The following is a 16,350-nucleotide window of genomic DNA, read 5'->3' as shown; positions in this document are numbered from 1 at the left end:
CAGGTCACCCTCCGTGTGCCAGTTGCACACACCTGTAGGTTGTGTTTTCCTGCTTTTCTAAGAATCCGGGTGACTGGCTTCAGAGAGCGCCAGGCTATGAACTGCCTAGTGACTCAGTGGGATGAAGTAAGCACAAAAAGAGTTAATACTCAATAAAAATGGGCCACAAATCTGTGACATATTTGACACAGCAAACAACACGTAGGCTGTGCAAAGCTGTGGGTGCACCCCACATGCCCGAACAGGAATCAGTGTGTGATCAGCCTTGCAGCCAGTGAACATGAAAACGACCTGTTTTCCCATGGTGTCAGCTCTTTATGTAACAGCATTTTGCTCTTCACAGGAGCACAATAATATCTTTGGTTTTTTTCCACTCTAGCCTGGTTCAGTGAAGGGTGAGCTGATACGGCCATTGGAGGTAGAATATGCCGATACCCACCTTTGGTCTGCAAAGCCGTCTGAGTAGGACCTTAGAAAAAAAGTGACCAGCAGACTGCCTAGTTCACGGCGCTTGCATCACCATCGGATCTCAAAGCAACCAGCAAAGGTGGCTAACCCCACCCAAAGAGCAGGAGAAACCCAAACTGGGTATGCTCTGCACAGATCAAAGATTTGTTGCAGGGGCAACATTTACAGCTCGTCTGTTTGTGAAAGGCTCCTCAGCACCTCACTCTTGGGAGGGCAAAGAAATATTTCTATAGTGCAGCCAAGCACAGAGGCAGAGAAAGATGTTGTCACTGGGTGGGCGCTGATCCCGCCAAGGTAAGGAGGGCATGGGATGGCACTGGTTTGGGCAAACATGCAGCCCCAGAAATGGTGGCAGAAGCACTGGGGTGTAGCCTGAAGCGAAATTTAGACCTGGTACACCTGGAGTGGTCCAATCTTCTCACATCACATTTGTGGCAATGGGCTGTATGGCTGGGCTAAGCAAGCGTCCCTGGAATGGTGATGTTTTGCAGAGGCTGAGAACATGGGCCAGAGTGGTTTTAGAGCTGCTGGGGGTTAGTGCTCCTTGTATCTTGCAATCTCCCTCCTACATGTTTAGCACCTTGTATGGTAAACCCAGCTGTGCTGCCTTTAAAACCACATCCTGGAGGGTAAGCGCAGCAATCCGAAGCATGAAACTTGCTGGGTGTTCATCCCCCCAAGCTGAAACTCAAGGGTTAAACCACCCCCAGTGCCAATCGCTGCTGCTGTTTCCTTTCTTCAGAGCTGTTGCTCTGCAGAGCAACAGAAACATGGCTCGCTCAGCCAGTGTTAGACCAGAAAAGTTCCCAGGCATCACAGCATCTCTTGGGCCCTGCTCCTTAAGTTACTACCTGCCTCATTGCTGCTGCTTTGGAAACCGCAGCTTTTAAAATCAGGCAGACTTAAAACCTGTATGTTGAGTGCATGGGACCTCAGCTATTTTGCTTGCCCGTGGACAGCAGCCCGAGACCGACCTCCCAGCTGCTGTTGACCCTGCGCTGCTCTCAGGCCCTGCTCTCCTCGGCACGGCAGTGTGTGTTTGTACGTGTACTTGTCTGCCCCCATCCTGGTAGCACAGACCCACAGAAGCTCTCACTGTCTCGGGCTACTCCGGACCTCAGAACTCCCCTTACCAAAAAATGTTTTTCTTTAACAGAGAGAAAAACACAGGTGAACTCTCTTCCAATGCATACATGGGGGTGCTCTCTCCCATTTTATTAATATATTAAAGTTTTTATGTGTGTATAAAAAAGTTAAAACAGATCTTTACCAGCGGCAAAGCAGCTCACCGTCTTCCTAACAGAACCCGGGCAGAACTCAGGTTACAGAGCTGAAATGGGGAGAGAAAGGGCAGCAGCAAAGGACAGATCACAAGAATCTCAAAGAGCAATAGCTCTGGAAAATGAAACGCGGCCCGCAGATGTACTTGGACGCCCCTTAGGGTACAACACACTCAAAGAAATGTGTTTATCCTAGACTACACTGTAGAATGTCAGTACAATGGAGTCCATGAAGTCTCTGGGATGAGAAGGACAGCCTAGCAAAAGGGTTTGATGCTCTCTTGGATTTTGTAGGTCCTGGCTTTTATCTCTGTGGTCTCAATGCATTCATTTAAATTCCAGTGAACAAGCTGTTTCGGAGCAGAATGCTGGTCCTGAGGCTGAGCCAAAGGGTCTCACTTCCAGTCTAGGAACCATGAAAATTCCCACTGTGCTGTCTCAGTCAGACTGCAAAGCTGACAGTCGTTGCTAGACTGGGTTTCAAGTCGTAGCTGAAATATCTAAGACCCCACTATTGAATAGTAATGAAGACCTAACGCTCAGCCAAGCACTTCGGTTTCCTAACAGGAGGCTTTCAGATGGCTTGGGAAGGTACCAAATCCCCGTGAGGCTGTTTGTGCTGCAGGTCTGAAACATAAAGGTCGCTGGACGCAAAGTGGTACTCAGCCCCACTCATTTCTTACAGAAGAAGGGCTGGGGGATGGACAGGTCAGTCTGCGTGTGCTCGTAGCAGTGCTTCTCTTTTTTTTAAAGGAAAACTGGTCTTTTTAACTGAAGTACTTTCACTCAAAGCAGTGGCTTCTCTATGGAAATGTACCATTTAGCTTTTAATGTACTGACTGCTTCTGTCTCTTTTGTTACAGTCCTGGGCAGCACAACTAAGATAGGCTCTGACCACGAGCGCAGGACGAGGTCAGGTGCCAGTCATTCCGAGCAGGACCCGCTCTTTGCCCACTAGCTACTCAGGGAGGCACAAGGAGCAAGCAGAGGTGCTCAGGGCAGAAATTAAATGGGAGCGAAAACCAGAGCACGCAACTGGAGCAGCGAGAAAAGTGTGAGCAAAAAGGAGGCCAGGAACCACAAGGGAAGCTGCAGTCCTTTAATGTGAAGGAAGACTTCTCTTGCCAACATGCCCGTTTGATTGTTTTTCCGAACGTTAAACCGAAGGTGGAAGGAACACATCAGGATGGGACAGCAGAGCAGGGTGCCTGTCCTGTGCAGCCGCCTGGCTTACTCCAAGACGTCTGGGCTTCAGCAGGTCGGCAGAGACCCGGTACCAAGCTGGGCAGAAGCACGTAGCCCCTCTGTTGCTGTTTGCCAGCCTGTCATCTGTGGGAATTTCAGAAGCCCCTGGATTCCAGGCCCGCATACACTTCCCGCTGGCCTTTCCGGATGGGCTGTGGGAACAGCAGAGATGTTAGTGCAGGAACCCGTATTCACACACCATCAAACAACGCCAGAGTCTTGGTCCACACAATACATGGAGAAAACCATGACAGAGCGAGCAGATGTAGTGCTGCTCTGGTAGCATGCACAAGAAGCTGCAGTTCTTCTCCCAGCTGCCTGTCTCAGCACCGGGAGAAGAGGGTCCACCCTCTTCCTGCACTCCCAGGAAAGCCTGGAGGTTGACTGGATGCTTCTTCAAATGCTGCAGGTTCCAAGCTCTGTCTATCCCTCCCCAACCAGCAAAGAGAGATGGAAAAAATGCGGGTCCTCCATACCTCATAGTCCGGGTTTGGAACAGGGGGAGGACGCTGCATCTTCTGACCTGCAACAGAGGCGAAGAGAGGTCATCCTTGGTGATGATTCATACAACATAGCACAAGTGACTTCCACGGAGATGACCCCAGGGTAATGTGTACTGTCTCAACTCACACGGCTTTATTATGAGCTCGAAGCTTTTAAAGATGCAAGTGCTGCAGGCAGGAGGACTTATGATCATTTAGGAGGAAATCAGCTTGCTTTCAAAAAGAGTGAGTTTCTAGCTTTTCTGTTTGTGAAGAAACACTTGAAAACAAGAAGGCTTCATAAGCACAGGCCCAGGCTACAGCTCCGTAGTATGGGTACCACATCTCCTCTGCCTCAGCAAGCTGCACAGGCATGAGCACAGCCTCACATTTCTGTGGAGCCCAGCACACAACATGCACGATAAACACACAGTGGGGAATTTAGACCTGCTGAAAGAGTTACATCAGCTCCATGGAGGCTAGGGGAGAAGTGGCCATGCCTGATCTGTGCAAAGTCTGGCTGGTGAGCACCCATGGTACTTGTCTGACAGGCAGTTTCCTGGCACAAATGTCATCTGAACAAATCTGAACTGACGTCATGAGGTCACCACCCTACATCACTTTCCCTCCGCATTTATAACATTAGCCCCACTGCTGGACCCGCTGGGTCACCAAGCCATGGCCTCAGAAGCCAGAAATGCAAATGTATAGTTTTAATAACACCACGATTTCTAATCACATCTTCTGTGTGCGGGCCTAATTCTTGGTCTTTGATTGCCTGAGACTGCAGCTGAGTGGGCCAGGGCCAGGCTGGGTTTGCAGCTCTGCTTGCAAGCTGAGCCTCCACCGTACAGCGTTTGCTTCAGCGCAGACTCCACGCTGCCGCACAACAGCCTGTGAAATGGTTTCCTATGGGCAGGAAGCCTTTAACACAACACGGCAGCCGCACCCGTCCCATACAAGAAGGCAGCCCAGAGCAACAGATGGGGCAAGCTGGAGCATTGTTTGTGAATTCTTGGAGGCTTGGGGGGAACAGAGCAGGCTCCTTCACTCGGCAGGGCAAGTGCTTAATTTAGTGCTTGGCAGACGTCATGGAGAGCAGAGACACCTGAAATGGCTCTTACCTCGTGGTCGACTGCCAGCACCAGTGCTCGCTCTCCCCTTCCTGTCTTTGCTGAAGTAATAGACCAGAATCAACACCCCGAAGGTGATGAGAAGATCTGCAGTGATGATCCCCGTCACTGCCAGGGTATCCAGCTCCTCACAGTTTGCACACACTGCCAGGAGAAGAGATGAAGGCGCTCAGAGATGGGCACCCTTCCTTCCCAGCAAGGAAAGCCCAGGCCTCGCTCATCTGCTTAGTGCTAGCAGAAAAGATACAGTTCTGGGTGGGAAGGAGAAAAGAGCAAACCGAAAGGAAGGGGGACAGCGCAGGACATTCTATCCACCCCACCATGTTGGTCTGCAGACAGACACAGACCAGGGGCTGGTGTATGCAACCTCCTTTGCTACCTTCTGCTGTTTGCATGGCCTGAGCCGGAGGGTGCAAAACATCTCCTCGATCACAGCCTCCTCTCTCTGCCTGTGCTGGACTCTACGCCCTGAATGCAGAGCAGCTGCCCGAATTTCGAACGGCTCAGAGGCTTCAATCACTCCAGGTAAACTCCGCCTGGTTGATGGGTCAGTGAGACCAGGCTGTGTGCTGCAGATGGGAGGTTTCCACTCCACAAGATAAGAAATGCCTCTGGCCTTTGCGACAGACATTACTCTTGCCTTGTAGCATGGCAGAAGCTGTATAAAAAAAGATCGCGCGCTGTGTATGTGGGAACCATTGACATGCAACCAGCTTGAGTTCAGCTGAAGGGAAAAGCAGAGAGCAGCATAATTCCTTTAGCCAAAAAGGTGCTCTTGGGCCCTTACTGCCCACACAGAGCGGGAAGGGCCTCAGCAGAATCGCATTCACCCAGCCCAGCAGCACGGAAAATCAGGTCTCGGCTCCTAATATCTGTCACTGAAATATGTCGACTTCATCTTTAGCCCGCAGACTGAGTGCCTTTTGACTCACCTCTGGCATTCAGGTACATCGCATGCTTCTTATCACCTGATGAACAACTCACGTTGACAGGAGAGCTGTCATGGTTGTCTATAACATGCTGCTTCTTACCGCTGACTCTTGTCCCAGTTAACTGCCACTCTATTCTGTCTTCAGTGATGGGACACGTGATTGTCACCGTGGTTCCGGAAATCTCCACCAGGAATTCTTTATTGGAAGGCGGGCCAACAAGAAGGGGAACCAGCATTACAAACAGCTTCTGGGCAGGCTTCGCTGCCCACCCCTGAGCCCACCATGACAGCTTGCGCTGCAAAATCTTAGTTTTTATGGTGTAATGTAAATTCCCTGGGTATGTGTCTTCCGCATACATGTTTCCCGTTAGTCTTTTTACACTGATTCTTTGCAACACTAAACAGCATGAAAATACCATCGCAGAGTGTTCAACTTTATGTCAAAGAGCTTGGCCACCTGCCAGTCATCGTTCTGTTTATCCATGTGCGTGCTGCTAGCTGCAAGGGGCCAGCCTTGCTTGGAGACTACTAACAGTAATTGGGGGCAACTCATTATAGCTGGTGTTTCTGATTGGTGATGACAGTAGCAACTAACAAACAGGAATTTTTTTCCTCCTAAAATACTGTTTGAACTCAAACATTTCCATCTGCCTTGTACTCCACATCTGTGAGGCATGTTCAGTCTTTATATTACGCTAAATAGTTAAGAATGCTGGTAAAAGACACTTACCCTGCTGTGCTTCGGTATCGTCTGCAAAGGAGAGAGTAATAAGTGTTAACAAATCAGCCCGCTGATACCTTACTGCTTGTTGCTGTTGAAACATGCCCAACCATGCTTGGGGATCACTAGCAATAATTAGGGACAATTCATGACAGCCAGTTTTTCAAATCGGTACGATCAGTAAAAATTCATGAGCAGGGAATTTTTCCTATTCTACAATGTTTGCAAAATTCAAGTATTTCTATTTGACTTTTAGTGCTCGCTTGTGAGGCACAATTGGTCTTTCTATGGTAAGAAATAGTTAAGAATGCTGGTAAAAGACACTTACCCTGCTGAGCAGCGGTGCCAACTACAAAAGAAAGAATAATACGTGTTAAGTAATTTAGCTACTGGTATCATACACCTTTCTTACTTCAAGGATACCCTTTCTGAACTCAGCTGCTTGAAAGAGATGTTTATACTCCTGTATTTGTGCTAAAGGCATTAGAAGCGTTCTGCTAGCTGAGACCGGATGTTGTTTTGAAACAAAGTCTTTTCCTTTGGAAGCCGTTTTTGACACAGACTAACGCAGAATGGAAACGTGAAGAATTTTCGACCCAGTTTAGAGAAAGGGTTATTGCAAGCTGTACACCAACCAATTTTGCTTCATTATCGGGGGCCAAAGACTGCCAGAAAATCATTCCTGGTTTCTGCAGCGAGAACCACTGTCCTCTGCAAGAGTGTACTCACTGGAGGATTGGACCTCGACGCTTGATTTAACACTGTAAAGCAGATTATCTATGTGATTTTTCTCTCTTGGTGGCAACCAAGTAGCTCCACTGAAGTCTCTGGAACCAGAGTATTACAGAAACAGTTTTTAGGAGGTCTGAATCAGACACGAGATTTGCTTTAAAAGCATTTGTTGATAGAACGTAACATAAGTAAATAAAAGAGTGACCTGTATTCACGTATTCAGCGCTGTTGTCTCATCCCAGGTAATGATTGTTTTACAATAGGAGTTACTTGCAACAAAATTGTGGTTTTGAAGTTCCATAGGAATAGGACTTGGCTGGAGAGAAGGTGAGCTGATGCTTTTTTCTCTATATAAGATGAATTTAAATTTGAAAAAAGCACAGGCATTGCTAAACCAAATGTTTTCAGTCTTCTCAAAGAATAGCAGTTGGTATTTGCAGCACATGGGCAGAGTAGCTGTAGTCTTATTGTAGTATCTTTTAATTGCCTTTCAGACTTATCTCTCATAGTTACCAGCTTCTTTACAGTCTTTACAGATACTCTGCTCTTCATCCTAAACCAGATTTCTAAATGCTGCTCAGTTCAAGCCAGTAACATGGAAATTGCTACCACTCCCATGATATCACAGTGAATCTGAACTGAAGTTATTTACCCATGATCACAAAACAGTTTAAGAAAAGTGCACGAATAAAGCGTAAAATTAAATTTAAAGCCATAGAACCTTATAGTTCACACTGCTGCAGAAAGCAGTGCATCAAGCTCCAACCCTGCTGCATGAAGTTTGGAGACCAGGTGTCTCAGCAAGTCAGCTAGCAAGCAAAAATTCACTAGGGACTCCAGGTTCTTTTCTCTAGCCTGAGAGGGCTGGATTCCCGTTTCTCTGTCCCTGCAGTCTGAAGGGAACCCTCACTCCAGAGAGCACCAGCTCCATAGGTGCTGCACGTGCTGCTTGCAGAAGACGTTGCTGCAGGTACTTGGCGAACTCAGCCGCACGCTCATGTGCTTTCTCCTCCGCAACCCCCAGGCAGCCACCCCCTGGTCCCCGCAGGCTTCTGGCCAGCTGTACTCACCTGCACACAGCAGGAGCCCCAGGAGCGGCAAGGACCGCTCCAGCCTCATCCTCGTGGTCCTCCTGCTCTTGCAGGAACACATCGGCTTTTCAAGTTCTTGTTTACAAGAAAGAGGCCCAAGATTTTTTCTCAGAACTGTGTACGGCAACGAACTGAGCAGTGCTGGGGAGACTCACTGTTTCCAGCGAAACCTGCAAGCAGCCAAGAAAGACGCAGAACACGTACGATAAAGTGAGCCCATGTCAGGAAGTGCGGAGGCTCAAAACGTCTCCACGGAACGTCATTGAGAGCAAGGGGTGGCCACTCTGCACCAGCCCAGTTCAAGCCTCGGGAGACCTGTTGTAACTGCCCTAGGAGCAGCAGGAGAGGTAAACGAGCCTGGATTAGATTTGCCATCAGGACCTTGCTAGCAGCTTTTCAGAGTGTTTCTGAAGTTCAAACTACTGCAAGCAACTTAACATAGTGAGGGAACGACAAAGGAAGCAGAAATGCTGCAAGAAGCTGAGCACTCAGAGACACTGTATGGCCAGCAGAAAGGAGCCTGCAAGTGCCAGGCTGTAAAACCTGGGGGCTTTAGTCAGTGGTGATCTGGCAACCTGGACTCTGCTTGGGCTGTTCTCCTCTGACACCACCCGTTCATTCCTGCTGCCTTTTCAGGAGCGGCCTTTGCCGCACACACCGACAGCGAGGAGCGCTGCGCAAGCGGGGCTGAGCCCCGCCAGCCCCGGACCGGGAGCTGGAGCCCGGCGCCCGCCGGAGGCTCGGCCGCTGCCCCCCGCGGGAGGGGACCGGCTTGGCCGCGCCGCTGGCTCTCCGCAGCTGCAGCGACAGCCTGCCGGGGCATTTCCAGGCGGCCCTGCCGCTCGCGGGACGGACGGCACCTGCCACGCACCAGCTGCCTGTCTTGCTCCGGTTTGATCTCGCTCAGCGGCACCCCGGCGAAAGGCCAGCGCTGGGGGGAAGGCTGGCTGCGCGGCTGCCCTGTCCCGCCCGGCGGCCCGCCGAGGTGGCGGAGCTGCGCCTGTGGCTGCGGGGACGGGGGGGCGGGGGGCGCCGGCCGAGGCGGAGCCCGCAACGCCCAGCCGGGGGGTCCGCTCCTGCCACACGCCCCTCGAGCGACTCCGCCCCGGGTGCCCGCGGGCGTGGAGCTGGCTGCCGGCTCCTTCCCGGTTAACGACGTTGCTGACGACAACGTCGTGGGCCCTTATTGCGTTCTTTGAGGAGCTCCCTCCAGCTGCCAGATCTTTCTGTTGCTTACTTCAGTCGCAAAATGAAAAACGAGAAATTATGTTGCTAGTAAGGGTGCCAGGGACGAGGCCTTCTCTGAAGAGCTGGAGCCAGCGTGTTTGAAACAAGATGTTGAGGGTTAGCACCTGTCTGCAAGCAAAGATCGGAACAGATCCTCTGCCTCGTCCCGTGCGTTACACAAACGCGGTCTCCAGTGAGAGGCAGTCGTGTTGGTGCATGGCCAGCGAGGCCAAAGGGCAGCTACAGCAAGGAGCACGCGTGTCCTGCTGCGCTCGCCATGGGCTGCCCGAGGACCAGAAGTTGCTGCTGTGCAGAAAGAGGATCCTGGGAGGCAGCAGCATTTCGACTGCTGAGCGCTGCCTGGCGGATACTTGAAAGAGAATCTGAAAAGGCAAAAGTATCCTGTTTGCAAAACAAACAAACGAAAAAAACACAGACAAATAAATATTTACCATGGCAATGAAAGAAACAGAGGTGATGTTTTGAATAGTAACTGAGTGGAAATCTGAGGAGCTGCGGTGATGAAGGGCTAACCCAGGGCCAAATTACTGCTGTGAAAATAGAGATACCTGGTATCTCAGAGCTATTAGCAGAGACAAGATTCTCTGTACTGGTCTGTGGACAATCTGTGATACTGATGGCCTCAGTGGTTTTTTACATTGCTGAATCTGAAGTTTAAAAGTTAAAAATGAATGCAGTGTTCTCCTCAGAAACTGCCACGAGGATGTTATGGCAGTAAATGGGAGGAGACATGTCCACATGGTTGCTCTTAGCAGGAAGTTGGAGAGTCCTGCTCCTGTCCTCTTTCCACTAAAACCTCGGTCCGGCCAGTTCTGACATCCTCTTAGTGTGTCCCGGGTAATCCAGAACATCCCCATCGGAGCCCATGCTGCTGCACAGCATGACTGCTCTCCCTCTGCTCCTTAGCTCTGAGCTGAAGGGAGCCCTCCAAAACTTCTAGAGATTAGGGCATCCTCCCCGTCCCTGCAAGGAAAATTAGCATCAGTCACAACGAAAGCTCGTAACCTGGAATGACTTCTTGGAACTAGACTATGGACCAGACACAAACACGGCCACAGCCAGCAGCAGGTTCTGCTGTTAAAGTGATTTATAGTCTTCGAATGCAAACATTTTTATTTTGCCAACACACGCACAACTCATTTTCATGCTCTCACAACTGCCACGTGCCACCAGGAGAATATTTTGCATTGCACGGAGTTTCTCTAGTGCCTTGTGCTGCTTGTCAAGCACAGTGGGGTTTCCCCAGCTGTGCCCGGACTTCCACCGGGCTGGAATTGTCTTTTGAGTTTTCCAAGAACTTTACAAGCCCCAGTTAATGCGTCTCCCAGTTATTCTGCAGGATGCCTGCAGGCAAGGAGCTGTAGTGATCATTTTACTGTAGGTATCTGTGTTTCAGCAGGACATTTCCATCCTCTGGACTTGTGCCCACACTGCTGCCACAGATGGTCTGGTCTGGGTTGCTGTTTTGGACTGCTTGCAGGTTTCTGCCAAACAACTGGCCCTCATTCCTTCAGGCTAGCGAAAACACCTTCAGGCAAATTTTCTTTTAGGAGCAAAATTACCTCCCACAAGAAGTGGGAGTGGTTTCCAGTGGAAGCTGGGAGGAGGGAGGATTGCAACACAAAAGAGCAAAGGAATATGGGAGGCAGAAGAAATTAATCTTACCTGTTTTACACACCAAAGGGAGCTGTGCTGGCCGCACCTTGCCTTGCACTGCACGGGCGGGGATTGCTCGCTGACTCAGGCGAGAAGGAGTGCTCGTGTTGCCTTGCAGGCCAAGCTGAGAGAAAGGAGTTTGCTCTGCTGTGCTGGGAAGGCTTGGAGAAAGTCCTCTGTCATCCAGTTCTCGAAAACCTGAAAGGAACTTCTCTTTCTGGTACTGCTTAGCCCGTGGAGTACAGACCGCTCTTCCTGATGCATGGCCCCAGCTGCCTGGGTGCTGCGCTCTTCCTTGGGGTACAGCTCCAAGGTAAGGAAACCTGGTACTGTCCGGCCTCAGTTGCCATCTTGACTTTCCTCTTCTGATCCCTTAATTATCGTCCTCATTAAGGCAGCGACTTTGTAGGAGTCTCGGATACTTGTGGATGATTGCTGTGATTCTTTCGGTCCGGGGTTCACTGCAAGTGGCACAAAGTGATTGACTTTCATCGACAAACAGGTTTAGGTGTGTTCAAGCGGAAGAAGAACACTGATCTCATTCTGAGCTCTGGTTACACATCTTTTTCTCTCCTGCCAGGAATCTGGACTTTACTCCTAGCTGTTTTTTTCCCTGTCTTTGTTACTAGACAGTCAGCGATTGTTAAGCAGCACTGAGTTTAGATTCTTTACACAACAACGATTCCAGACTGACAATAATAAACGTGCTTGAATTTTCAGTGGTTTATCTCAGTATGGCTGGAACCTGAGAACACCATGTCCTCCTTTCCTAGATGCATCAGCACATGAATACGCTCAGTAATCTGTCTTGAAAAAAGTATTTTACACTTATTTCCCACAGTTGTTCTTTCAAAGGAATTTAACATGAAAAGATTTGGTATTATTGGCAGAGATCATGTTTCTCATCCAAAGAAACATGATCTCTGCCAATAAAGTTTTTCAAATGTGAACACCTTCAGTGTTTTGGCATTTCACACTTTTTCTCTGTTGAGAAAAAAAATTATTTGGCAAGGAAGTCTTTGGTCGTAAGTTATTTTCAAAGACAGGGAACGTATTTATTGTCTTTATCATGAAGCCGTATTTTACAACCTCAGATAAGCTTTTTTGTGCTTGAATCACACTGAGGTGAGTCAACTCATCTTCCGAAAGTGACAGGAAATTATAAGTATTTTCATTTTCTGCTGGGTTAATTTGACCAGCGTGCAAAAGGGAACTAATGGCAGCACATGATCAGGACCAGGGAGGACTGTCCCTTTCTGCAGCAGCAAGAGTTTTAGCTCAGCTCTGCTGTTTTGTGGAAGCTAACCCACTAATTCAGGGAGCTAAAGCGGACAGGCAAGCAACACAGCGATTGCAGGGAAAAAAGCAAGGACTCGCAGCACCACCATTTTGGTAGCACCAGCCTGCCGGAGTGATTGGACTCTGCCTGAACGGCTGGGCAAGCCAGGGCACAGCCAGGCTCAAGCGTGAGAGGCGTCTTCACCAGCAACCCTTTGGGTTTCCTTGTTTCGTTTTTCTCCTTCCTGTGTCTTGCTGATTGTCTCTCTTTCAGGGTAGTCTGGCACACTGTTATTTTTAAAGTGGCAGCTGTGGTGGTTTGGCTAACAGAGGATGCGTCTTTGACAGACAAACGCTTACAGATTTACCTTGAGGATTTCCTGTAGAGTTCCTCAGCCTGACTGTATTTGACTGTAGTTGACCAGCTGGGCTATTAACCTTCTAACAGGCACTTCGTACACCAGCGAGAGCAGCTTTCACCCTGGTGTGCCTGACACTCAGGCTGATAGCACAGAGGGTACAAAGGAAAGTTCTAGCATGGGAAACAGCAATTGTTTATTGGGGCTCAGCCATCCTACTTGGAAGGGCAGGACCGCTTTTCTGAAGAAATCTGCTTGGGGAATCGAGTGCAATAGAGTGTAATCACTTGTGCAAATGTGACCAGGACAAGCACGTGAAAAGTTGTATGGTATCTTTAGTGGCAGGAGCAAATGTGTATTTAAGGAGGGGTGGCATTTACAGCAGCACCACACCTCCTAGATGTCAAGTTTGCTCATGCCTGAAGAGAGACATTTCACCCCCTAAATGAAGTCTGTTGTCCTTATAGGCAAGTCCTTCTCAGCGGTCCTCGCTCAACCAGTTACCAGAGCTGTAAGCGTTTAACTGTGCAGCCACAAAACTACAAAGAAAGCACTGTATTGGCAGTTCAGATGAATGCAAACTCCCTCAAAACCAGCGCTGTGCCACTTGCGTATCAACTGACAAAATCCATGAAGCACAGGGGATCTCTTGGATTCTGCACACGTGGGATCACCCGCCTCACTAATTACAGCTGTGTGCTTGTGACTGTCAGATTAAACATTGACAGGGACAGATAAGGCAGGCTCCTGCACAGACTAAATGCAGATAAGGCAAAGTGATGAGCTTACTCCTAGACAGGAGTTTTCTTTACCTCTAACCCTTGCTGTTCTCCCTACAGCGCTGTGGCCTGCGGCAGCCGTGGAAGTTCACACTTCCAAGGAGGTGAATGCTGTGAACGGCACTAACCTGAGGTTAAAGTGCACCTTTTCCAGCAGCAGCCCTATTAGCCAGCGCCTGTCAGTGACCTGGAACTTCCAGCCCGAGGACCTGAGCCCTCATGAGCCAGTGAGTGAGACCTTTACGTTCCATTGCACAGGTGCACGCTTGCCCAAACAAACCAGTCCCAAGGCCCAGCACTGGGTAAGCCCAGTGACGGCAACGGTTCCAGCTGTGGGTATGGGCAAGCTCAGCTGAAACGCACACGTACATACATCTTGGGCCTTTTCTCTGCTACCCACAATGATCACTGAGCAAGTTTTGTTTACAGACCCTGGCTGAAGAAACATTGCTTATGTTTAGTTTTGGGTAATCAGGGTTAAAATATCCAGGGCCTGATGAAACCGTCCCTGCTTGCACCACAGCTGAACATCCTGAACCTGATGTGACTTGCAGAATGTTTTGCTTTGGCCAATGTGGCAGGGCAAGCAGCTCAACTCATACTGCCTTGTAGCTGAACACAGCCTAATGAAGCCCGAGACTCGAGCAGGACAGAGCTTGCACAGCTGCTGGAGCAAGGGCACCGTCTTTTGAAATGGCCTCAGCATTCATCTGAGAGCGACTGGGCCAACAAAGCTGTCCTCAGCTCAGGCCAAGTGCCCCAGCCACTGCCACTCCACTTCCACGTGCTGCTTCCATCACAAAGGCAGCAGTGTGTAGGAATGACAGCTTCTTCTCTTTCTTGTAGGTATTCTACTACCTGAAGGAGCCCTACGAACTGTCTCCTGCACGGTTTAAACAGCGAGTCACCTGGGATGGGAATATTGAGCGTAATGATGTTTCCATCATCATCTGGAATTTGCAGCCCACTGACAATGGCACATTCACCTGCCAAGTGAAGAACCCGCCAGATGTTCATGGCACAGTTGGTGAAGTGCGACTCCGAGTTGTGCAGAAAGGTGAGGGGCCAAGAACCCCACCAGAGGCCACATGAATTTAGCCAGTGCGAAGCACTGGCAGGTATTCCTCCACATTTGGGAAAATGCATGGAAGAAAAGGGACTATAAAGAGAAAGCATGAGGGCAGTCAGTGGATAGAAGGGAAAAAGGAGCCTGAGGAAGTGTTACATTCATGAATACAGGTTCGCAGCCTCACACCAAGAGCCCCCTGCGTGTCCCTCTTGTTCATTTACCTGTTTCTCTCCGCACAGTGCATTTCTCAGAAGTCCACTTCCTGGCGGTGGCCATTGGGTCTGCTTGTGTTCTGATGATCATTGTGGTGACAGTTGTGATTATCTGTCGATACCGTCGGAAGAAAGCGCAAGAGAAGAGGAGCGAGGTGGCAGACACTGAACTGTAAGGACAGAGGGGAGAGAGAAAGGTTTCTGGGGAAGCTTGTCACATAGACCTTCGTAGCTATTCTGAATCATTGGCTTTGACCCTACGCTAAGTGTTTACAATGCAAAACTGCCAGCACAATTAGCAATAGATGGCTGCTCACTTGCAGTCAGAACAGAGCCCCAGGATGAACCAGCTTTGGAATCCTCGTTTTGCTCTTGCCCTTCAAGGTGGCTTCTCACTCAGAGAAGGATCTGGCTGTCGTGCTGGTAGTTGGCGGATGACCACTGTTCCACGAACCTGACGCTGTGGTCACCATGCACGTAGCATGCTTATTACCTTGTCATTTAACTTCTTGTTACGTGTTATGGATGCTATACGTGACTCTGCTGCTCAGGATCTCTGACACTGATTTGGGCTTTTTTCTCCTCCCCCCCCCCCCCCCCCCCTTTATAACAGTAGAGAAAAGGAGAATCTGAAGATTAAAGAAGAAAAGCAGCCTGTCCACTAGAAGACTAGAGGCCTTTGATGGCATACACAGGGCAGGTATCCATTCAAACATTCTCTAGTTAATATCTTGGTGTCACTGCAGGCTTGCTAAGACAGTTTTACTCAGGTATTTCACCTCTATTCCCAGTCCACGGGCCATGGTAGCCATAAGCAGAAACAACTGAGACCACGGTCACACTTTGCTCCTGAGGAGCCCTCAGAGAGAGACTGACAACCGAACAGGCAGTGGAGACAGAACTGCTGCTTAACTGCAGAAGAGATTTCTCCGCCGTAGTCTTGAGGAGCATTTGTAGGAAAGCCCTGGTTGCCACTTCTCATGACATGCCTGTTTTGTGAACAGGGAGGAATTAATTAATTTTCTTTCACCAGTTCTGAGTCTGCTTTTTGATTAATTTGATCTTTATTGTTTTAAAATTGCTACAGGAGGGCTGAAACTGTTTCCAGATTTCCTGCCTTTGCTGAAACATTTCAGCATGATTTTCACCGAGTCAGTTTCTGAGGTCAGCAGTTGCCTCTACTGTTTTTGTTTTCAACAATAACCCCGGGTAATGAATGTTTTATTTTTCTTCTAATCTTTCTTCTTAGGTACTTCTAAAGCAGATGGTGAAAGCTTGTAATTTTGGACGTTAGCACAAAGCTGAATTACAGACGCCTCATGCTGCGAGCGTGGTATCTCTGCTCAGCTGAGACCCTTCCAGGCAAGAGGCGACATTGACATGAGCTGTCCATTTCCTGCACTGAGGCAGAGCAGGAGGCACTTGCCCACCAGCAAGGAACTTGCCTTAATCTTCACGCCTGCACAATGTGAAGAAGGCTGCTCTGAAGATGAAAAAATGCCCAAAGCTTTGAACAAAGTGTCAAGATAGCTGGCTGAACAGAGATTCTCAAAGTGTCTGAGCAGATGCACTCTTGCACCTTAAAGATCTCAAGGTGCATTTGTGTTGCCCCATTTTTCCTCCTTCAAAGTCCTCTTTGACATCACGAAAAGGAAGGCTGGCTACA

The 16,350-nt window shown here is 49.3% G+C and overlaps 2 protein-coding genes across 3 annotated transcripts; one reads left to right on the top strand and one right to left on the bottom strand.

Annotated features, from left to right (window-relative positions):
- Positions 1-2,838: 2,838 nt before the first annotated feature.
- Positions 2,839-11,363, bottom strand: CD3E (CD3 epsilon subunit of T-cell receptor complex). Of its 2 annotated transcripts, none has more exons than XM_075442325.1 (8): positions 10,997-11,363; positions 8,063-8,253; positions 6,589-6,609; positions 6,270-6,290; positions 5,541-5,735; positions 4,600-4,752; positions 3,470-3,516; positions 2,839-3,145 (listed from the first exon to the last, which is right to left on the bottom strand). In XM_075442325.1, exons 2-8 carry the CDS (start codon positions 8,142-8,144, stop codon positions 3,089-3,091), a joined length of 576 nt encoding a protein of 191 aa, XP_075298440.1. In that variant the 5' UTR covers positions 8,145-8,253; positions 10,997-11,363; the 3' UTR covers positions 2,839-3,088. The 2 variants fall into 2 exon arrangements, with proteins under 2 accessions (XP_075298440.1, XP_075298441.1); XM_075442326.1 differs by lacking the exon at positions 10,997-11,363 and adding an exon at positions 8,955-9,000.
- MPZL2 (myelin protein zero like 2) lies at positions 11,219-16,020 on the top strand. The gene is made up of 6 exons (XM_009937310.2): positions 11,219-11,300; positions 13,464-13,630; positions 14,250-14,460; positions 14,712-14,856; positions 15,298-15,384; positions 15,934-16,020. The coding sequence occupies exons 1-5, from the start codon at positions 11,246-11,248 to the stop codon at positions 15,347-15,349; spliced, it is 630 nt and encodes a 209-aa protein (XP_009935612.2). The 5' UTR covers positions 11,219-11,245; the 3' UTR covers positions 15,350-15,384; positions 15,934-16,020.
- The last annotated feature ends 330 nt before the right edge of the window (positions 16,021-16,350 follow it).

The sequence above is a fragment of the Opisthocomus hoazin genome, chromosome 24 (assembly GCF_030867145.1).
Source record: "Opisthocomus hoazin isolate bOpiHoa1 chromosome 24, bOpiHoa1.hap1, whole genome shotgun sequence".
In the NCBI taxonomy this organism is placed as follows: Eukaryota; Metazoa; Chordata; class Aves; order Opisthocomiformes; family Opisthocomidae; genus Opisthocomus; species Opisthocomus hoazin.
Note: the sequence above shows the minus strand (reverse complement) of the source record. Positions and strands in the feature narration are given on the sequence as shown.

What these genes read in the sequence shown, in the direction of transcription:
- CD3E (XM_075442325.1), bottom strand. Translation starts at nt 8,144, where the DNA reads ATGTGTTCCTGCAAGAGCAGGAGGACCACGAGGATGAGGCTGGAGCGG. An exon ending in CGATACCGAAGCACAGCAGG is followed by an intron (nt 5,736 to 6,269) that starts GTAAGTGTCTTT and finishes CTTCCAATAAAG; the next exon opens with AATTCCTGGTGGAGATTTCC. An exon ending in TTCCAAACCCGGACTATGAG is followed by an intron (nt 3,146 to 3,469) that starts GTATGGAGGACC and finishes CTGTTCCCACAG; the next exon opens with CCCATCCGGAAAGGCCAGCG.
- MPZL2 (XM_009937310.2), top strand. Translation starts at nt 11,246, where the DNA reads ATGCATGGCCCCAGCTGCCTGGGTGCTGCGCTCTTCCTTGGGGTACAG. An exon ending in CCTTGGGGTACAGCTCCAAG is followed by an intron (nt 11,301 to 13,463) that starts GTAAGGAAACCT and finishes TTCTCCCTACAG; the next exon opens with CGCTGTGGCCTGCGGCAGCC. An exon ending in GAGGTGGCAGACACTGAACT is followed by an intron (nt 14,857 to 15,297) that starts GTAAGGACAGAG and finishes CCTTTATAACAG; the next exon opens with TAGAGAAAAGGAGAATCTGA.